The sequence below is a fragment of the Oryctolagus cuniculus genome, chromosome X (genome assembly GCF_964237555.1).
Source record: "Oryctolagus cuniculus chromosome X, mOryCun1.1, whole genome shotgun sequence".
Lineage (NCBI taxonomy): Eukaryota > Metazoa > Chordata > Mammalia > Lagomorpha > Leporidae > Oryctolagus > Oryctolagus cuniculus.
In genome coordinates, this window is record NC_091453.1 from 71,734,675 (window position 1) to 71,754,470 (window position 19,796).

Consider the following 19,796-nt stretch of genomic DNA (forward strand, 5'->3'; position numbering starts at 1 on the left):
TCCCATAATTTCTTTATCCAGTCTACCGTTGATGGGCATTTAGCTTGGTTCCAGGTCTTGGTTATTGTCAATTGTGCTGCGATAAACATTAGGGTGCAGACCGCTTTTTTGTTTGCCAATTTAAATTCCTTTGGGTAAATCCCAAGGAGTGGGATGGCTGGGTCGAAGGGTAGGGTTATCTTCAGGTTTCTGAGGAATCTGCAGACTGACTTCCACAGTGGCTTAACCAGTTTGCATTCCCACCAACAGTGGGTTAGTGTCCCTTTTTCCCCACATCCTCGCCAGCATCTGTTGTTGGTAGATTTCTGTATGTGAGCCATTCTAACCAGGGTGAGGTGAAACCTCATTGTGGTTTTGATTTGCATTTCCCTGATTGCTAGTGACCTTGAACATTTTTTCATGTGTCTGTTGGCCCTTTGGATTTCCTCTTTTGTAAAACGTCTATTGAGGTCCTTGGCCCATCTCTTAAGTGGGTTGTTTGTTTTGTTTTTGTGGAGTTTCTTGATCTCTTTGTAGATTCTGGTTATTAACCCTTTATCTGTTGCATAGTTTGCAAATATTTTTTCCCATTCTGTCGGTTGTCTCTTCACTTTCCTGACTGTTTCTTTTGCAGTACAGAAACTTCTCAATTTGATGCAATCCCAATAGTTGATTTTGGCTTTGACTGCCTGTGCCTCCCGGGTCTTTTCCAGAAACTCTTTGCCTGTGCCAATATCTTGAAGGGTTTCTCCAATGTTCTCTAATAACTTGATGGTGTCAGGTCGTAGATTTAGGTCTTTAATCCATGTTGAGTGGATTTTTGTGTAAGGTGTAAGGTAGGGGTCTTGCTTCATACTTCTGCACGTGGAAATCCAGTTTTCCCAGCACCATTTATTGAATAGACTGTATTACATTCTTGACATATGTAGCTCTCAAACATGCAACAAGAAACTTAATTCAGTAATCCTTATAACAGCCAACTAACTCTATTGATGAAAATTTGCACTTCAGAAAATTTTTTCTATTGTAAGTTAAAACCAGTTCCTCTTACATCTACCCTAGTTCTAGCTCTCCTCTAGGAAGCTAGAATCATCACTTTCACTCTGCAATGGACTTGATTTGACTTGTTCATTTCTCTCCCCTTCCAAAGAGTAGTTTTAGACTAGATACTACCATTAAACACAGAAAGCTCAATTTGCCAATCTGTGCAATAAGAATAATCACAAGGATTGCACAAAGTTAAGTAATATAAACAATATCTAATAATCCTTTAAAGTTATGAACCCATTAGAAGAATATCAGTATAAAATTATATGTGGTTATTAAATCTTTAGTTTGAATCCAGACAGCAAAGGAGAAGCTTATGAGATTAGGTTATAAAATTAAAGAAGTAGATTGGACAAACTTCATATTCCTCTTCCTAATATTTGTTCTCAACTCATCAGAATTACATTCCTTTACTCTTCCAAAGAATTCCCCTGATTTTTCTCTCTTGTGTATAATTCAACATTCTCATGATCCAGTTTGATTTTTAACATTCCAAAGAAAATGACTAACATCAAATGAATCCCAAGATTGCTCAGAAATTTTCAACCCAGCCCTAGGCAATAATATACTTTTTAGTTTTTTTTAAGATTTATTTATTTATTTATTTGAAAGGCAGAGCTACAGCGAGGCAGAGGCAGAGAGAGAAAGAGAGAGAGAGAGAGAGGTTTTCCATCTGCTGGTTCACTCCCCCGATGGCCACAACAGGCAGAGATACACCGGTCTGAAACCAAGAGCCAAGAGCTTCTTCCAAGTCTCCTACACAGGTTCAGAGGCTCAAGGACTTGGGCCATCTTCTACTGCTTTCCTAGGCCATAGCAGAGAGCTGTATGGGAAGTGAAGCAGCTGGGACTCAAACTAGCGCCCATATGGGATGCTGGTGCTGCAGACTGCAGCTTTAACCCACTGTGCCACAATGCTGGCACCATATTTTCTTTTATTTTTTAGACCATGATGAAGATTTTTGTACATAGACTCCTAGAGAATATATCATTAATTATATATAATCATTAATTGTATATAATTATATAATTATATCATTAATTAAATTAAAACATCTGAACATCTCCTATATCCTTCCAGTAAAGAAACGGTATCAGTTAGATGTTTCTTAACTCCAAGTAACAAAAGTCCCAATTCAAACTGGCTTAAATAATAAGCAAAGAAGTGCCAGCATCATAGATGGATGTCATTTGGAGTCCTGGCTGCTCATCTTCCAATCCAGCTCTCTGCTATGGCCTAGGAAAACAGCAGAAAATGGACCAAGTGTTTGGGCCCCTGTACCCGCACAGGAGACTCAGAAGAAGCTCCTGACTCCTGGCTTCGGATCAGCTCAGCTCTGGCCATTGCACCTATATCTCCCCTCTCTGATTGAAAGTCTACCTCTCAAATAAATAAATAACCTTTAAAAAATAAGCAAACCAAACTGTTGAAATCTTCAGTTAATGTATGCTAAACTGATCTTCTGTATATAAGGAGAATAGAAAATGAATCTTGATGTGAATGGAAGGGGAGAGGGAGTGGGAAAGGGGAGGGTTGCGGGTGGGAGGGATGTTATGGGGGGGAAGCCAGTGTAATCCATAAGATGTACTTTGGAAATTTATATTCATTAAATAAAAGTTAAAAAAAATAAGCAAACCTATTTCACACAAAAAGGTACCAGAATTCTAGGATTAGTTGACTAAGATTTAAGAATGTCACTAAGAATCTGTTTTGATAAGTACCCATTATACACAGGTATTGAAATGTCACACCTGGAGGGGTTCCAAGATGGTGGAATAGGGAGAGAGCTTACTGATCTAGTCCAGAAGATAGTTTAATAAAAGTGGAGATATTGTAGTCTCAGGGAAGAGTTAGGGGGAAACGGCAGACGAAACTCTTCTGTAATTAGGGGGACTTTGTGGACCTACATGGAGGGCACGGGAGCCCACAGCTCGGGACCCCAGCTGCCCAGAGGCTCCACACCAGTGCTAGAAATAGAGGTGAGATGAAACCACAGTAGCCTGAGACACTGGTGGAAAAACAGTAGGAAGAGCCTAGAGGGAATGAGGCTTGAATCCCCGTGGGGGAAAGTACACCAGCCTAACTAGAGGAGAAAAAAATAAAAGGGACGGTATGGACACAATTCTCTCTTTCCACACACCTTACAAAGGTGAGCGAGACAATACAGCAGGCGCCATTTTGGACATACATAACAGCTGTGCCAGCTCGGGGCTGTGCCTGCTGTCAGCCAAGCAGAAAAACCTAACTCTGGTGGGGAGAAATAACAGAATAAGACCTAGTGAATGTGTGGAGCTTCTGAACTGAAACTGTGAAGAAAAAAAAAAAAAAAAGCTGAGGGTGTGTGGGAGAACTCACAGTGTAGCTGAGACATGAGTAGTCTCAGTGGGAGACAACAAAAACGCCTGAAATCCATGCAGGACATGAAAGAAAATCTCTCTCAAGAAAATTAAATCTTAAGGAGGAATCAAAATGAAATGAAGAATTCAAAAAGAACAAATAAAGAATGCAGTTGACAGCATTAAAAACAGAATCAGTAAAGCAGAAGAGATAATATCAGGCTTAGAAGACAGAGCAAAGGAAAGTATACAGTCAAACCAAAGAAAAGAAGAGGAAATTAGAAATCTAAAAAATATTGTCAGGAATCTACAGGATACTATTAAAAAAAAAAACAACAACATTGTGGTTCTAGGAGTTTCTGAAGGCATGGAGAGAAAGTATTAGAAGGCATTTTTAGCGGGATACTTGCAGAAAACTTGCCAGGTTTAGAGAAAGAAAGAGACATCCAAGTACAGGAAGTACACAGAACTCCCAATAGATATGACCAGAAAAGATCCTAGCCACGACACATTGTAATCAAACTCACCACAGTGAAACATAAAGAAAAGATTCTAAAATGTGCAAGAGAGAAACACCAGATTACTCTCAGAGGATCTCCAATTTGACTCACAGCAAACTTCTCATCAGAAACCTTACAGGCTAGGAGGGAATGGTGAGATATATCCCAAGTACTAAGAGAAAAAAACTGCCAGCCCAGAATATTATATCCTGCAAAGCTCTCATTTGTGAGTGAAGGTGAAATAAAGACCTTTCACAGCAAACAGAAATTGAAAGAATTTTTCACCACTAGTCCAGCCCTGCAAAAGATGCTTAAAGATGTGTTATACACAGAAACACAGAAACACGGTCATCAATATGAAAGAATGTAAAGGAAGAAAACCTCACAGTAAAGGATCACAGGAAGTTCAAAGTATATATTAGAAATATCTTGGGGAAAGAAAAATCTTGGGGAAAATGGCAGGGCAAAGTCATTACTTATCAATAGTCACATTGAAAGTAAATGGCCTCGCCGGCGCCACGGCTCACTAGGCTAATCCTCCGCCTAGCGGCACTGGCACACCGGGTTCAAGTCCCGGTCAGGGAGCCGGATTCTGTCCCGGTTGCCCCTCTTCCAGGCCAGCTCTCTGCTGTGGCCAGGGAGTGCAGTGGAGGTTGGCCCAAGTACTTGGGCCCTGCACCCCATGGGAGACCAGGAGAAGCACCTGGCTCCTGCCATTTGATCAGCGCGGTGCGCCAGCTGCAGCGTGCCGGCTGTGGCGGCCATTGGAGGGTGAACCAACGGTAAAGGAAGACCTTTCTCTCTGTGTCTCTCTCTCACTGTCCACTCTGCATGTCAAAAAAAAAAAAAAAAAGTAAATGGACTCAACTCTCCAGTTAAAAGACACAGACTGGCTGAATGGATTTTTAAAAAATCTATTTGTTGCTTACAAGAAACACAACTTTCCAACAAAGGTGCATGCTGAATGAAAGTGAAAGGTTGTAAAAAGATATTCCATGCCAACAAAAACCAAAAAAGAGCTGGTGTGGCCATCTTAATATCAGACAAAATAGACTTTAACACAAAAACTGTTAAAAGAGACAAAGAGGGGCACTATATAATGATTGAGGGATCAATTCAACAGGAAGATGTAACTATTATAAGCGTATATGCACCTAATTACAGGGCACCGGTTTATTTAAAAGATACGTTAAGGGACTTAAAGGGAGACTTAGATTCCAATACAATAGTATTGAGGGACTTCAATACTCCACTTTGAGCAATGGACAATCAACCAAACAGAAAATCAACAAGGAAACAGCAGATTTAATCGACACTATAGCCCAAATGGATCTAACAGGTATCTACAGAACTTTTCATCCTGTACTTGAAGAATATGCATTCTTCTCAGCAGTGCATGGAACTTTCTCTAGGTTTGACCTACATGTTAGGCCATAAAGCAAGTCTCAACAAATTCAAAAGAATCAAAATCATACCATGCATCTTCTCAGACCACAATACAATGAAGCTGGAAATTAGCAACTCAGGAATCCCTAGAGCAATGCAAACAATTGGAGACTAAACAATATGCTCCTAAATGAACACTGGGTCATAGAAGAAATCAAAAGAGAAATCAAAAACTTTCTGGAAGCAGATGAAAATAACAACGCAACATATCAAAACTTATGGGATATAGCAAAACCAGTGTTAAGAGGAAAATTTATAGCAATAAGTGCCTACATGAAGAAATTGGAAAGACATCAAACAAATGAGCTATCAATGCATCTCAAGGATCTAAAGGGGGCTGGCACAGTGGCTCACTTCATTAATCCTCCACCTGCAGTGCCAGCATCACATATGCGCACCGGTTCTAGTCCCGGTTGCTCCTCTTCCAGTCCAGCCCTCTGCTGTGGCCTGGGAGGGAGCTGGAGGATGGCCCAAGTGCTTGGGCTCCTGCACTACAGCAAACCAAATCCAAAACTAGTGGGATAGAAGAAATAATTAAAATTAGAGAAGAAATCAACAGAATTGAATCCCAAAAATTACAAAATATCAACAAAAGAGCTAGTTTTTTGAAAAAATAAACAAAATTGAAACATCATTGGCCCAACTAACTAAAAAAAAGTAGAGAGAAGACCAAAATAAACAAAATCAGACATTAAAAAAGGAACGTAAAAACAAACACCACAGAAATTACTAAAACTACTTGTGTGCCAGCAAACTGCAAAATCTATCAGAAATGGATAGATTCCTGGACAGATGCAACCTATATACATTGAACAATGAAGACATAGAAAACCTAAACAGACCCATAACCGTGTCAGAAATTCAATCAGTAATAAAGGCCCTCCCAACAAAATAAAAAGTCCAGGAATGGATGGATTCACTGTTGAACTCTGCCAGATATTTAAAGAACTAACTTCGATTCTTCTCAAACTATTCAAAACAACTAAAAGAGAAGGAATCCTCACAAATTCTTTCTATGAAACCAGCATCACCTTAATTCCTAAACCTGCAAAAGATGCGGCAGAGAAAGATAATTACAAACCAATTTTGCTGATGAACATAGACACAAAAATCCTCATTAAAATTCTGCCAAATAGGGGCTGGTGCTGTGGCACAATAGGTTAATCCTCTGCCTGCAGTGCCGGCATCTCTTATGGGCACCAGTTTTAGTACCAGCAGCTCCTCTTCCAATCCAGCTCTCTGCTGTGGCCTGGGAAAGCAGTAGCAGATGGCTGAGGTCCTTGGGCCCTTGCACCTACATGGGAGACTGGGAAGAAGCACCTGGCTCCTGGCTTCAGATCAGTACACCTCCAGCCATTGTGGCCATTTGGAGAGTGAACCAACAGATGGAAGACCTCTCTCTCTCTCTCTCTCTCTCTCTGCCTCTCCTTCTCTCTCTGTGTAACTCTTCCAAATAAATAAATAAATCTTTAAAAAAATTCTGCCCATTAGAATTCAACATCACATCAGAAAGATCATCCATCCAGACCAAGTGGGATTTATCCCTGGTATGCAGGGATGGTTCAACGTTTGCAAATCAATCAATGTGATACACCACATTAACAAACTGCAGAAGAAAAACCATATGATTATCTCAATAGATGCAGAGAAAGCATTTCATAAAATACAACACCTTTCATGATGAAAACTCTAAACGAATTGGGTATAGAAGGAACATTCCTCAACACAATCAAGGCAATTTATGAAAAACCTATGGCTAGCATCATACTGAATGGGAAAAAGTTGGAAACATTTCCACTGAGATCTGGTACCAGACAGGGATGCCCACTCTCACCACTACTATTCAATATAGTTCTGGAAGTTTTAGCCAGAACCATTAGGCCAGAAAAAGAAATTAAAGGGATACAAATTGGGAAGGAAGAAGTCAAAGTATCCCTCTTGGCAGATGATATGATTCTTTATTTAGGGGATCCAAAGAACTCTACTAAGAGACTATTAAAACTCATAGAAGAGTTTGGAAAAGTAACAGGATATAAAATCAATGCACAAAAATCAACAGCTTTTGTATACACAGGCAATGCCACAGCTGACAAAGAACTTCTAAAATCAATCCCATTCACAATAGCTACAAAAACAATCAAATACTTTGGAATAAATTTAACAAAGGATGTCAAATATTTCTACAATGAAAATTACAAAACCTTAAAGAAAGAAATAGAAGAGGATACCAAAAAATGGAAAAATCTTCCATGCTCATGGATTGGAAGAATCAATATCATCAAAATGTCCATTCCCCAAAAAATAATTTATAGATTCAATGCAATACCAATCAAAATACCTAAGACATTCTTCTCAGATCTGGAAAAAAATGATGCTGAAATTCATATGGAGGCACAGGAGACCTCGAATTGCTAAAGCAATCTTGTATAACAAAAACAAAGCCTAAGGCACCACAATACCAGATTTCAGGACATACTACAGGGCAGTTGTAATAGAAACAGCATGGTACTGGTAAAGAAACAGATGGATAGACCAATGGAACAGAATAGAAATGCCAGAAATCAATCCCAGCATCTACAGCCAACTTATATTTGATCAAGGATCCAAAACCAATCCCTCGAGTAAGGACAGTCTATTCAACAAATGGTGATGGGCAAACTGGATTTCCACATGCAGAAGCATGAAGCAAGACCCCTAACTTACACCTTACACAAAAATCCACTCAACATGGATTAAAGATCTAAATCTATGACCTGACACCATCAAATTATTAGAGAACATCAGAGAAACCCTGCAAGATATAGGCACGTGCAAAGAAATCTTGGAAAAGGTCCCAGAGGCACAGCCAGTCAAAGCCAGAATCAACATTTGTGATTACAACAAATTGAGAAGTTTCTGTACTGCAAAAGAAAAAGTCACCAAATTTTAGAGGCAACCGACAAAATGGGAAAAAATATTTTCAAATTATGCAACCGATAAAGGATTAATAAACTGAATCTACAAAGAGATCAAGAAACTCTACAAGAAAACAAGCAACCCATTTAAGAGATAGGCCAAGGACCTCAATAGACAGTTTTCAAAAGAGGAATCCAAAAGCCCAATAGAAACATGAAAAATATTCAGGATCACTAGCCATCAGAAAAATGCAAATCAAAACCACAATGAGGTTTCGCCTCACCCCGGTTAGAATGGCTCACATACAGAAATCTACCAACAACAGATGCTGGCGAGGATGTGAGGAAAAAGGGACAGTAACCCACTTTTGGTGGGAATGCAAACTAGTAAAGCCACTGTGGAAGTCAGTCTGCAGATTCCTCAGAAACCTGAATATAACCCTACCATACAACCCAGCCATCCCACTCCTTGGAATTTACCCAAAGGAAATTAAATTAGCAACTAAAAGAGCTGTCTGCACCTCAATGTTGATTGCAGCTCAATTCACAATAGCTAAGACATGGAATCAACCTTAATGCCCATCAACAGAAGACTGGAAAAAGAAACTATAGGATATGTACTCTATAGAATACTATACAGCAGTCAAAAACAATGAAATCTGGTCATTTGCAACAAAATGGAGGAATCTGGAAAACATCATGCTGAGTGAATTAAGCCAGTTCCAAAGGGGCAAATATCATATGTTCTCCCTGATCAGTGACAACTAACTGAGCACCTAAAAAGAAACCTGTAGAATTGAAACGGACACTATGAGAAACAATGACTTGATCAGCCCTTGTCCTGACTGTTGAGGAACAACTTACTATTTTATTCCTTTTAGTATTTTTTTGTTCTACTTAATACCATTATTTAAACTCTTTAAATAACACACAATTATCCTGGGTGTTTAACTGAAAAGTGATCCCTGTTAAATATAAGGGTGGGAATAAGAGAAGGAGGAGATGCACAGTCTGGCACATGCTCACTCGGACTTACCCCTAATGGTAGAGCTAAAACCATGCCAGGGGTTTCCAAATCAATCCCGTTAAGGTACCATGTACCAATGCCATCTTACTAGTCAACATGATCAGCTTAAGTTCATAATTTATCGTAATGCCAGGATTAAGTGTCAAAGGGATCATATAAACAAGACTAGTGTCTGCTAATAATAACTGATAGAATAAAAAAGGAGAGAATGATCCAACGTGGGAAGCAGGATACACAGCAGACTCATAGAATGGCAGATACCCTAAACAGCACTCTGGCCTCAGAATCAGCCCTTAAGGTATTCGGATCTGGCTAAAAAGCCCATGAGTGTCTCAGGCATGGAAAGCCAAGACACTGTGGGAAAAAAATGACCTAAATGAAAGATCTCTGTGAGTGAGATCCCAGTGGAAAGAACGGGGCATCAAAGAAGGAGGTACCTTTCCCTGAAGGGAGGAGAGAACTTCCACTTTGACCATGGCCTTGTCTAAATAAGGTCAGAGTTTATGAACTCAAGAGGCTTCCATAGCCTTGGCAGCTCATGACAAGAGCCTCAGGTGATTACTGATGTCATAAATAAGAGTGTCAAATCAACAACCAGAGTCACTGTGCAGAGATCCCCATGTAGGATCTCTGTCCTTAATGTGTTGTACTATGTGAATCATAGTAAAACATAGTGAGCACCATGGCTCACTTTGTTAATCCTCTGCCTGTGGCGCCAGCATCCCAATTGGGTGCTGGTTCTAGTCCCAGCTGCTCCTCTTCCTTTCCAGCTCTGCTATAGGCTGGGACAGCAGTAGAAGATGGCCCAAATCCTTGGGCCCCTGTTAATTGTATGTGCATAAAGTTAATTGAAAATAGATCTTAGTTAAAAATAAGGGTGGGAATAGGAGAGGGAGGAGATAGAGGGACAGGATCGTGGGTGGGAGAGTGCGTACAGTGGAAAGAATCACTATGTTCCTTAAGTTTTATTTATGAAATGCATAAAGTTTGTATTCCTTAAATAAAAGGTTCCTGTGGAAAAAAAGAATGGATTCATTCAATGTGGGAAGATCATGGATGATTTTATTGATACTTTATTACTTAGTAATATTCCATATTTTCATAGAACCAAAATAAAATAACATCTATTCAGAAAAAAGAACAGTTAAAATTTATTTAAACTGAAGTATTAGTGACTTCTCAGATCTACATTCCTTCAAACTGTTAGAATATAAGCATAAGTATAGAAGCACTGGTTAAAACAGTATAACTTCAGTTTGCTGAGAGGTAGAAAATCTACCTCCTGAAAATTGAATACAAAGCAATTTTGAAGTATATCTTACACAGAACAAAATTAAAGTAAGGTTGCTCTAGATTTTAAAAACCTATTATTACTTTCTATTTTAGTAACATCATACAGATAGAAATAGCACAGTTATTTAAAACAAAAAAGGAAACTGACATAAAAATTTTATTATTCTAATTGTTTTCTTTAAAAATGGATGCTTAATTATCAATAAATAAATCAAAGTATATTTTATTTATGTAGGATACATTTTGATTGTAATTTAATTACCATGACATGAATTCTAAGAAAATTACTTCAATACAGAATTATTCTCAGCTGCATGTACAGTTTTTTTTAACTTTTATTTAATGAATATAAATTTACAAAGTACAGCTTATGGATTACAATGGCTTCCCCCCCATAACGTCCCTCCCACCCGCAACCCTCCCCTTTCCCACTCCCTCTCCCCTTCTATTCATATCAAGATTCATTTTCGATTCTTTTTATATACAGAAGATCAGTTTAGCATACATTAAGTAAAGATTTCAACAGTTTGCTCCCACACAGAAACACAAAGTGAAAAATACTGTTTGAGTACTAGTTATAGCATTAAACCACAATGTACAGCACACTAAGGACAGAGATCCTACATGAGGAGTAAGTGCACAGTGACTCCTGTTGTTGACTTAACAAATTGACACTCTTGTTTATGGCATCAGTAATCACCCTAGGCTCTTCTCATGAGCTGCCAAGGCTATGGAAGCCTTTTGAGTTCACCGACTCTGATCATATTTATACAAGGCCATGGTCAAAGTGGAAGTTCTCTCCTCCCTTCAGAGAAAGGTACCTCCTTCTTTGATGACCCATTCTTTCCACTGGGATATCACTCGCAGAGATCTTTCATTTAGTTTTTTTTTCCCCAGAGTGTCTTGGCTTTCCATGCCTGAAATATTCTCATGGGCTTTTCAGCCAGATCCACGTGCCTTAAGGGCTGATTCTGAGGCTAGAGTGCTGTTTAGGACATCTGCCATTCTATGGGTCTGCTGTGTATCTCACTTCCCATGTTGGATCGTTCTCTCCCTTTTTGATTCTATCAGCTAGTATTTGCAGACACTAGTCTTGTTTATGTGCTCCCTTTGGCTCTTAGTCCTATCATTATGATCAATTGTGAACAGAAATTGATCACTGGGACTAGTGAGATGGCATTGGTACATGCCACCTTGATGGGATTGAATTGGAATCCCCTGGTATGTTTCTAATTCTACTGTTTGAGGTAAGTCAGCTTGAGCATGTCCCGAATTGCACATCTCCTCCATCTCTTATTCCCACTCTTATATTTAACAGCAATCACTTTTCAGTTAAGTTTCAGCACTTAAGAATAATTGTGTATTGATTACAGTATTCAACCAAAAGTATTAAGTAGAACAAACAAAAAAAATACTAAGAGGGATAACATATTAAGTTGCTCATCAACAGTCAGGGTGAAGGCTGATCAAGTCACCGTTTCTCATAGTGTTCATTTCACTTTAACAGGTTTCCTTTTTGGTGCTCAGTTAGTTGTCACCTATCAGGGAGAACAAGTGGTATTTGTCCCTTGCATGTACAGTTAATCAAGTAAGTAGGCGACCATACTTTTAACATTATATTACTGGACATTTTATTTTAAATAAAATAATGCTTACATAATTACCTCTTCTCATTTATTATTTGGTTTTATATTTAAGTTCACCAGGTGATCAATAATTAGAGGATCTTTTCAATATTTCATATGCATTTGCACATAAAATATTACATTTTAAAGGAGCATGTATAGTATAGGTTCTAGAAACATAAGTTACAACAAACGTTTTTTAAAGATTTTATTTATTTATTTGAGAGGTAGAGTCACAGATAGTGAGAGGGAGAGACAGAGAGAAAGGTCTTCCGTCCGCTGGTTCACTCCTCAAGCAGTCACCATGGCCGGAGCTTCACCAATCCGAAGCCAGGAGTCAGGAGCCTCCTCCAGGTCTCCCACACAGGTGCAGGGGCCCAAGGACTTGGGCCATCTTCCACTGCCTTCCCAGGCCATAGAAGAGAACTGGATGTGAAGAGGAGCAGCTGGGACTAGAACCAGTGCCCATGTGGAATGCCAGCGCCACAGGTGGAGGATTAACCTACTGCGCCACAGCAACAGACCCGCAACAAACATTTAAATAGCAGTACTAAATACAGTATTAATTTCTTGAAGAAAATAAATTGCACAAAATGAAGTTAATGGCTGTATTTTTATTGGTGTACCAAAATAGGTCCTCTAATTTTAAATAGTAGAAATTAATAAGCTTCTGCATAGCAAAAGAAACACTCATCAGAGTGAAGAGGCAACCAACAGAATGGGACAAAATATTTGTAAGATACACATCTGACAAAAGATTAACAACCAAAATATATAAGAAGCTCAAGAAATATAAAACCAACAAAACAAACAATCCAGTTAAGAAATATGTAAAGGGAGCTCCCTGCTCAACAGAGCTGGAGAGGCAGCAGATGATAGCCTGAGTATATGGGCCCCTAACAATCATGTGGTAGACCTGGATGGAGTTCCAACCTCCAGGTTTCAGCCTGGCCCAGCCCTGGCCATTGTGGTCATTTGGAGAATGAACCAGCATATGAAAATTTCTCTCTGTGTGTCTCTCCCTTTCTCTCTGTTGCTCTGCTTTTCCAATCAATAAATGAATAAATATTTTATAAAAATAATAAGAAATGCCCAGAGTTTCTAAGAGAATATCTCAGGAAAAAAATACAAATAGTCAGCAAACACATGAGAAAAATATTCAGTGTCATTAGGCATCAAGGAAACGAAAATCAAAGCCACAATAAAATATCATCTCACTGCAGTTTGAATGGCTGTTATCCAAAAGTTTAAAAAAAAAAAAAAAAACACAAGCGGCCAGCGCCGTGGCTCACTTGCTTAATCCTCTGCCTGCGGTGCCTGCATCCCATATGGGCGCCGGGTTCTAGTCCCGGTTGCTCCTCTTCCAGTCCAGCTCTCTGCTGTGGCCTGGGAGGGCAGTGGAGGATGGCCCAAGTGTTTGGGCCCTGTACTCGCATGGGAGACCAGAAGCACCTGGCTCCTGGCTTCGTATCAGCGCAGCACTGGCCGTGGTGGCCATTTGGGGAGTGAACCAATGGAAGGAAGACCTTTCTCTCTGTCTCTCTCATTGTCTAACTGTATCTATAAAAAAAAGAGGGGGGGCTGGTACTATTGTGCAGCAGGTTGAAGCCCCTGCCTGCAGCCATTTGGGGAATGAACCTGTGTGTGTGTGTCTCAAATACTCTGCCTTTCAAATAAATAAATGTTTTTCAGAAATGAAAGTAAAAGCATATTATCAATAATGTAACAATTACCCTTGAAAACATTGTGATTAATCAAGTTAAATTATTTAAGGACAGCATTTTCACCTCACCATGTGTAAAGTAAGCATTTAAAACAGTGTTCTAATAAATATTTCTTGCTGAAAGCAACCAAAGAAAGAAAGAAAAAACATGAATAGAAGTGCTGGATGTTTGGATAACATAAGAGATAAAAAGGAGAAAAGACATCTCTAAATAAAAGAGAAGCTAAGAGGAGCTCATTTCATTTCTTCCCTAATTTTCCTCAGGGCTAACCCTACTGTGCTGACAGTTTTAGAGTTACCGTCACACATTTGACAGACAGGCCATACCACCAAGAAGACATTCACCGACTGGCAGAGATATTTCTATCCTTTTTTTCTTCTTTAAAAAGACCACTGAATGGCTCTCCTGAATATCTAAGTTTAACAAAACCATCTGTTGTACTCTTTAAAGTCAGAAAGGAAGCAGCATTTATGTAATATGGGGCAATTATTTGTATAAAATATTATCAGCACTTCCTTCTTAAAACAGGAAGGAAGAGGAGGACTGACAGTTATGAACTCAAAATGAGTAAAATGAGAAGGCATTTTTATCTCGGGAACAAAAAGACAGACTCTTACCTAGAGCTATTATGTGGAGTTTTCATGCTGACAGCTTTGGTTTTTGCCTATTATGTTGGAGTCAGTACAGCCTGGAAATCAAATAGTTATCAGATTCTGTAATTGATCATTTGGAGATCAATGTGGGCATTAGCATGATTTCCAGGGAAGGAGGATGCCTATTATACCTTGGAACAAGAGAAAAAGTTCAACATTCTCTAATAAGAGCACTCCACAGCCAACACTAAGCTGGTAACAAATAATAATGTCAAAATTCTATAATGCATTCTTATTTCCAAAGTGCTTCTTCAGACCTCTTAAGTATGGCCCCTATGTTAAGAGACAAAAAAAAAGCAATCAGTTTGTGTGACTAAACACAAGATAAACCTTCACTCTTCCTATGAAATGTACTGTATTTTCCTTTTTTCCCTGTTTCTACTAGTTTCTATAAGGAAAATATTCACCTAATCACTAACTACACATTTGAACCCCCTGAACCCGCACCCTCCCCACACACCCACAGAATTTGACCACTTTTTTGTGAATGGATGAGAAAGAAACTGTTAGGCCCAACTTCATGGAAACAAATTAACAAATCTGTAAACTAACAAAGTGAATTTGGGATTGATCCACAGAGGCATAACTCAGATCAGAAATGATGAAACTAAACAAGCTGAGTCGTCTGCTCCATAACTACATCAATTATATTTCTAGGGAGCAGCTTAGCTCCATGAAACACATACCATCTTTTGTGCTCTCCTGAGTCCATAAGGAAAAACATCTTCATTTTTGTTAGTGTGTTTTGGTCAAGGGCAAAAGCCTAGGTTAGGCTTCAACTGACAAGTGGTGAGAGCCTCTGGGCAGAACAGGAATTCACATATAAGGAGATCATATTAAGAAGAGCAATTCTGACCACTTGTAAGCAAAAGTAAAAGAAATCAGAAAAATATAAAGTGGAAAGGCTACAGAACTATCTTTAAAAAATCACAAATGTATTTTGCATTCAAATTTTGTGCAATATTGCCTGAGCACTCACTTGTATAAACCACCAATCTAGCTAGGCTAAGATGCAAGAAGGTTCTTCAAATTCCATAAAGAAGTCATTCTTTTGGACAGTGTCTTAATTCCAGGATCATAACTGAAATACAAATAAATCTGAGAGAACAAGTATCACAATGTGAATAAAAATAAAGCTACATTTATTAAGAACATAATTTGTGCCAAGAACCACTATATTTAAATGTCATAACAACTCCAAGGGATAGTGTAATAATTGTCCCCCATTTTGCAGGCCAGCAATCTGAGGAGCCAAAAGGACGAATTGTTTTTTCAAGATTACAAGTAATAAATGGTGAAAAAAGATTCATCCTAGATCTGTCCACCTCCAGAGTTTCAAAGCACCAGCCTCCCAAAAAACTTTTAAAGGAGGTCATTGAAAATACACTGTTTGAGTAAAGCCACTGCCTGCAGTGCTGGCAACCCATATGGGCAGCAGTTTGAGTCCAGGCTTCTCCACTTCCAATGCAGCTCTCTGCTATGGCGTGGGAAAGCAGTAAAAGATGACCTAAGACTTTGGGCCCCTGCACCCATGTGAGAGACTTAGAAGAAGCTTCCAGCTCCTGGCTTCATATCGGCCCAACTCTGGCCATTGAGGTCATCTGGGGAGTGAACCACAGATGGAAGACCTCTCTCTCTCTCTCTCTCTGTGCCTCTGCTTCTCTGTAACTCTTCCTTTCAGTTAAATAAATCATAAAAAAAATTTTAAAAAAGAAAGAAAACACACTATTTGCTTCAGAATGTTTTGCCCAAGACTACTTTTGTTTGTATTTTTTGAAAGCCAGGGTGTCTCAACAAAAGAGGTAAGGCTAGACTCAAATCAAGTACTTAAAATCAGTTTCCTTTCTTAGCTAGAGTATTAGCTGGTTCCTACTAAGATAAAGGACATATGCCAGAACAACTTCTGAGCATGTCTCTGGATGATTTCCCATGTTACTAGGAAATAACAATGAGATTGTTTTTATAGCTATTTACAGGTCACATTGATTTCCAGTGAAGTGACTAGGAAACATCACTATCTCTTTTAGGCATTTTGATTACAAATGGGAAAATTGAAGCTCAGAAAAATTCAAGTGTTCTTTCTCAGGAAACACTAGAAGTGATGGATCCACAATTACCCTGGGTCTTGGGATTTCAGTTTCAAGTCAAATGAATGTTTTCACTTTACCTTCACTTTACCTTTAGAGCATTCCAGTGGCTAAGAAAGGTTTATAAATAGTACTTCAAAAATCCCCTAAGCTTAGTTTTTAAGCCATTCATACACACACGCACATACACACACACACACACTCACATTAATCCCATACAAATACACCTAGCATATGTGGCTATTGTCTACAACTTAACTCCAGATATAAAAGTGGGCCTTTGCAACTCCATCCTCAATGGCAATAATTCCCTGTTCTAAGAATGTAACACCCTTTGGGGCTGGTGCTACTACGCAGCAGGTTAAGCCTCTGCCTGTAGCACCAGCATCCCATATGGGTGCCAGTTTGAGTCCCGGCTGCTCCACTTCCAATCCAGGTCCCTGCTAATGTGACTAGGAAAGCAGTGGAGGATGGCCCAAGTCCCTGGGCCCCTGCACCCACGTGGGACACCTGGAAGAAGCTCCTGGCTCCTGGATTCGGATCAGCACAGCTCCAGCAGTTGCAGCCAGTTGGGGAGTGAACCAGTGGGTGGAACACCTCTCTGTGTGTCTCTGTCTCTCTATCTCTGTCTCTCTGTCTCTCTCTCTCTGTTACTCAGCCTTTCAAATAAATCTTAAAAAAAAGAACAGGATCTCAATTTTTCTCAAAGTTACTCAGTTTTCTCTCTCTCAAAATAAAAAAAAATAATTACTTACAAGAAGTCCTACAATGTTTTGAGTTAAAGAGGGCACTTAGGAGGGGAGAAAGATGGATAAACAGACAATGTAATAATTATTATTTCACAATACTTCACAGTGCATAAAGTTCTTTTCATAGTTCTTATTTGATTTTTCAATTCTGTGAAAAAGGCAGAGCTGATATAACTATCATTTTTCCAATAAAAACACTAAGATTCAGAATGATAGAATAATTTATCCAAGGATGGCAAAATAAATTCATGTTTACAGAGCCTCTCTGGACTCAGTTCTTCATCTGTAGTATGAGGGGTTGGGCTAGACCTATTTACTCTGCAAATCAAACAAAGAAACACTACAATTAATTTGTATCACAAGTTTCCTCATGTGCAGAATGAAAAGACACAGATTTTCTCCTGCTCCAACATTCTACCAGAATCTGCAAGATTCTAGAATGCATCCAAGCTTCAGGGCAAGCTGAAACTGTACCAGGCTCTGTGTCTCCCAAACCTGCCTGGTGAGTGGCAGTGGAAGATTTACTCAATATAATCTCAACATCCCCTCATACCTTTCATGTACCTACCTGCACAAGAAGTTAGTCATTACCCAAACCCTACCATTGTATAATCCAAGGTATGCTTTTCACATCCAATTCTCCTAATTCATAGTGGATGATTTCTCCTACAAGAGTCAGTCCTTGAGCCACTTCTCCTTTAGTGGCTCTTAATTTAAAGGCGTCTAAAAGAGTATGCTCATCATGAGCTGCACTTAAAAGCATTTCAGGATTATGCTAGGAAATTCAAGTAGCAAGAGACTTGAAGAGCTACAGTCTTCCACTTTCACCAGGAATTTATGACACAGTGTCTTCTCAAATTTTTTTCGTTCATTGTCCTTGAGGGAAAAAAAAAACAAAACACACTTTTAAGTAGTTGTAGGTAATCTCTCTAAGTGAAAATAGTCCTAACTCTTGTAGGTCTTTGCTCAATTCTTCTATTGCTGGTCCTCTCTTGAAGCAAAAGATGAGATGGAAACAAACCAATCAGCCCTGGTTCCTAGATTTAGAGGCTAATAATAGGTTCTCTGACCACACACCCACATGGCAGACTCTCTCACCTCAACTGCCAAAATGATCTATCAATTCTGCCCTCTTCCCTATCTGCAGCCATCTCCAGCTGAATTCAGGGGCAAACACTAAGTAGGGAGAAGTACAACTGGAGTTCATCATAATTACAATATCTTCCATTTTTATAACTATTTTTCTTTTCATTGCACATTTGTGTATATTTTCTCTTTGGGTCCTGTCAGGGGAAAAAGTGCTGTACAAATCCATGCAAAGGATCTCCCTCATCCATGACAAATAGATTCTCCCCCCCAAAAAAAGACTTCACAGTGTACCTCAATCATTCTCACAGATGCACACTGAGATAGACATCAATACATAGGGGGGTAGAAATCAACCTGCTTGCACTTGATTCGGAGTCCAGAAACAGATTCTTTTCCCAACGTGGCACTTAATTATATGACATTGTATTAGTGATACACTCTACCTCGAATTAGGTATTAATTTTAATATCTGTTCTACATCTGCACTACTCAATGACATAGCCATATGTAGATATGGCTGAAATGTGGCAACTGAAATGTGGCTGGTCTGATGGGAGGACGTAATTTTTCTTATTAATATACAGTTAAGTTTAAGTAACTACATGATGTTATCACATTGGAAATCACAGAATAATGTAAAGGCTTAGATGATCTATAACATCTCTTCCAGGTAGTCTATGTTATTCTGTTCTACAAGGTTCATTCGAATTCATCCAGAGTGCCCCTACCTCACTAGAAATAAGAACCCAGAGTTATGTTATATCCATGGTACAGACCCTGGAACAGGAAGAGAAAAAGTAGCGCGACTCCTAGTATTTCCATGTCCAGATATTTTTTAATTCCTTCCAGGTTTCTTTTTTTTTTTTTAATTTTTTGACAGGCAGAGTGGACAGTGAGAAAGAGAGACAGAGAGAAAGGTCTTCCTTTTTGCCGTTGGTTCACCCTCCAATGGCTGCCGCGGCCGCCGTGCTGCAGCCGGCACACCGCGCTGATCTGATGGCAGGAGCCAGGTGCTTATCCTGGTCTCCCATGGGGTGCAGGGCCCAAGTACTTGGGCCATCCTCCACTGCACTCCCTGGCCACAGCAGAGAGCTGGCCTGGAAGAGGGGCAACCGGGACAGAATCCGGAGCCCCGACCGGGACTAGAACCCAGTGTGCCGGCGCCGCTAGGCGGAGGATCAGCCTAGTGAGCTGCGGCGCCAGCCTCCAGGTTTCTATAAGCTGAAACCCAAAGGTCCCAGTCTCTGAATAAGTATATTTGTGTGTATGCAATAGTATATCAACAGTATTTATCCATCCTTCAAAAATACCATTAGTATTGACTATGGAACAATTTCAGTCCTGGAA

The 19,796-nt window shown here is 39.4% G+C and overlaps 1 protein-coding gene across 1 annotated transcript in view; it reads left to right on the forward strand.

Annotated features, from left to right (window-relative positions):
* Positions 1-19,796, forward strand: part of LOC103351946 (mortality factor 4-like protein 1) — a 74,605-nt gene that overhangs the window by 21,056 nt on the left and 33,753 nt on the right. Inside the window, exon 2 of the mRNA XM_051827364.2 lies at positions 15,759-15,918. Within this exon, the coding sequence (XP_051683324.2) occupies positions 15,759-15,918 (160 nt within the window). The remainder of the gene's footprint in view (positions 1-15,758; positions 15,919-19,796) is intronic.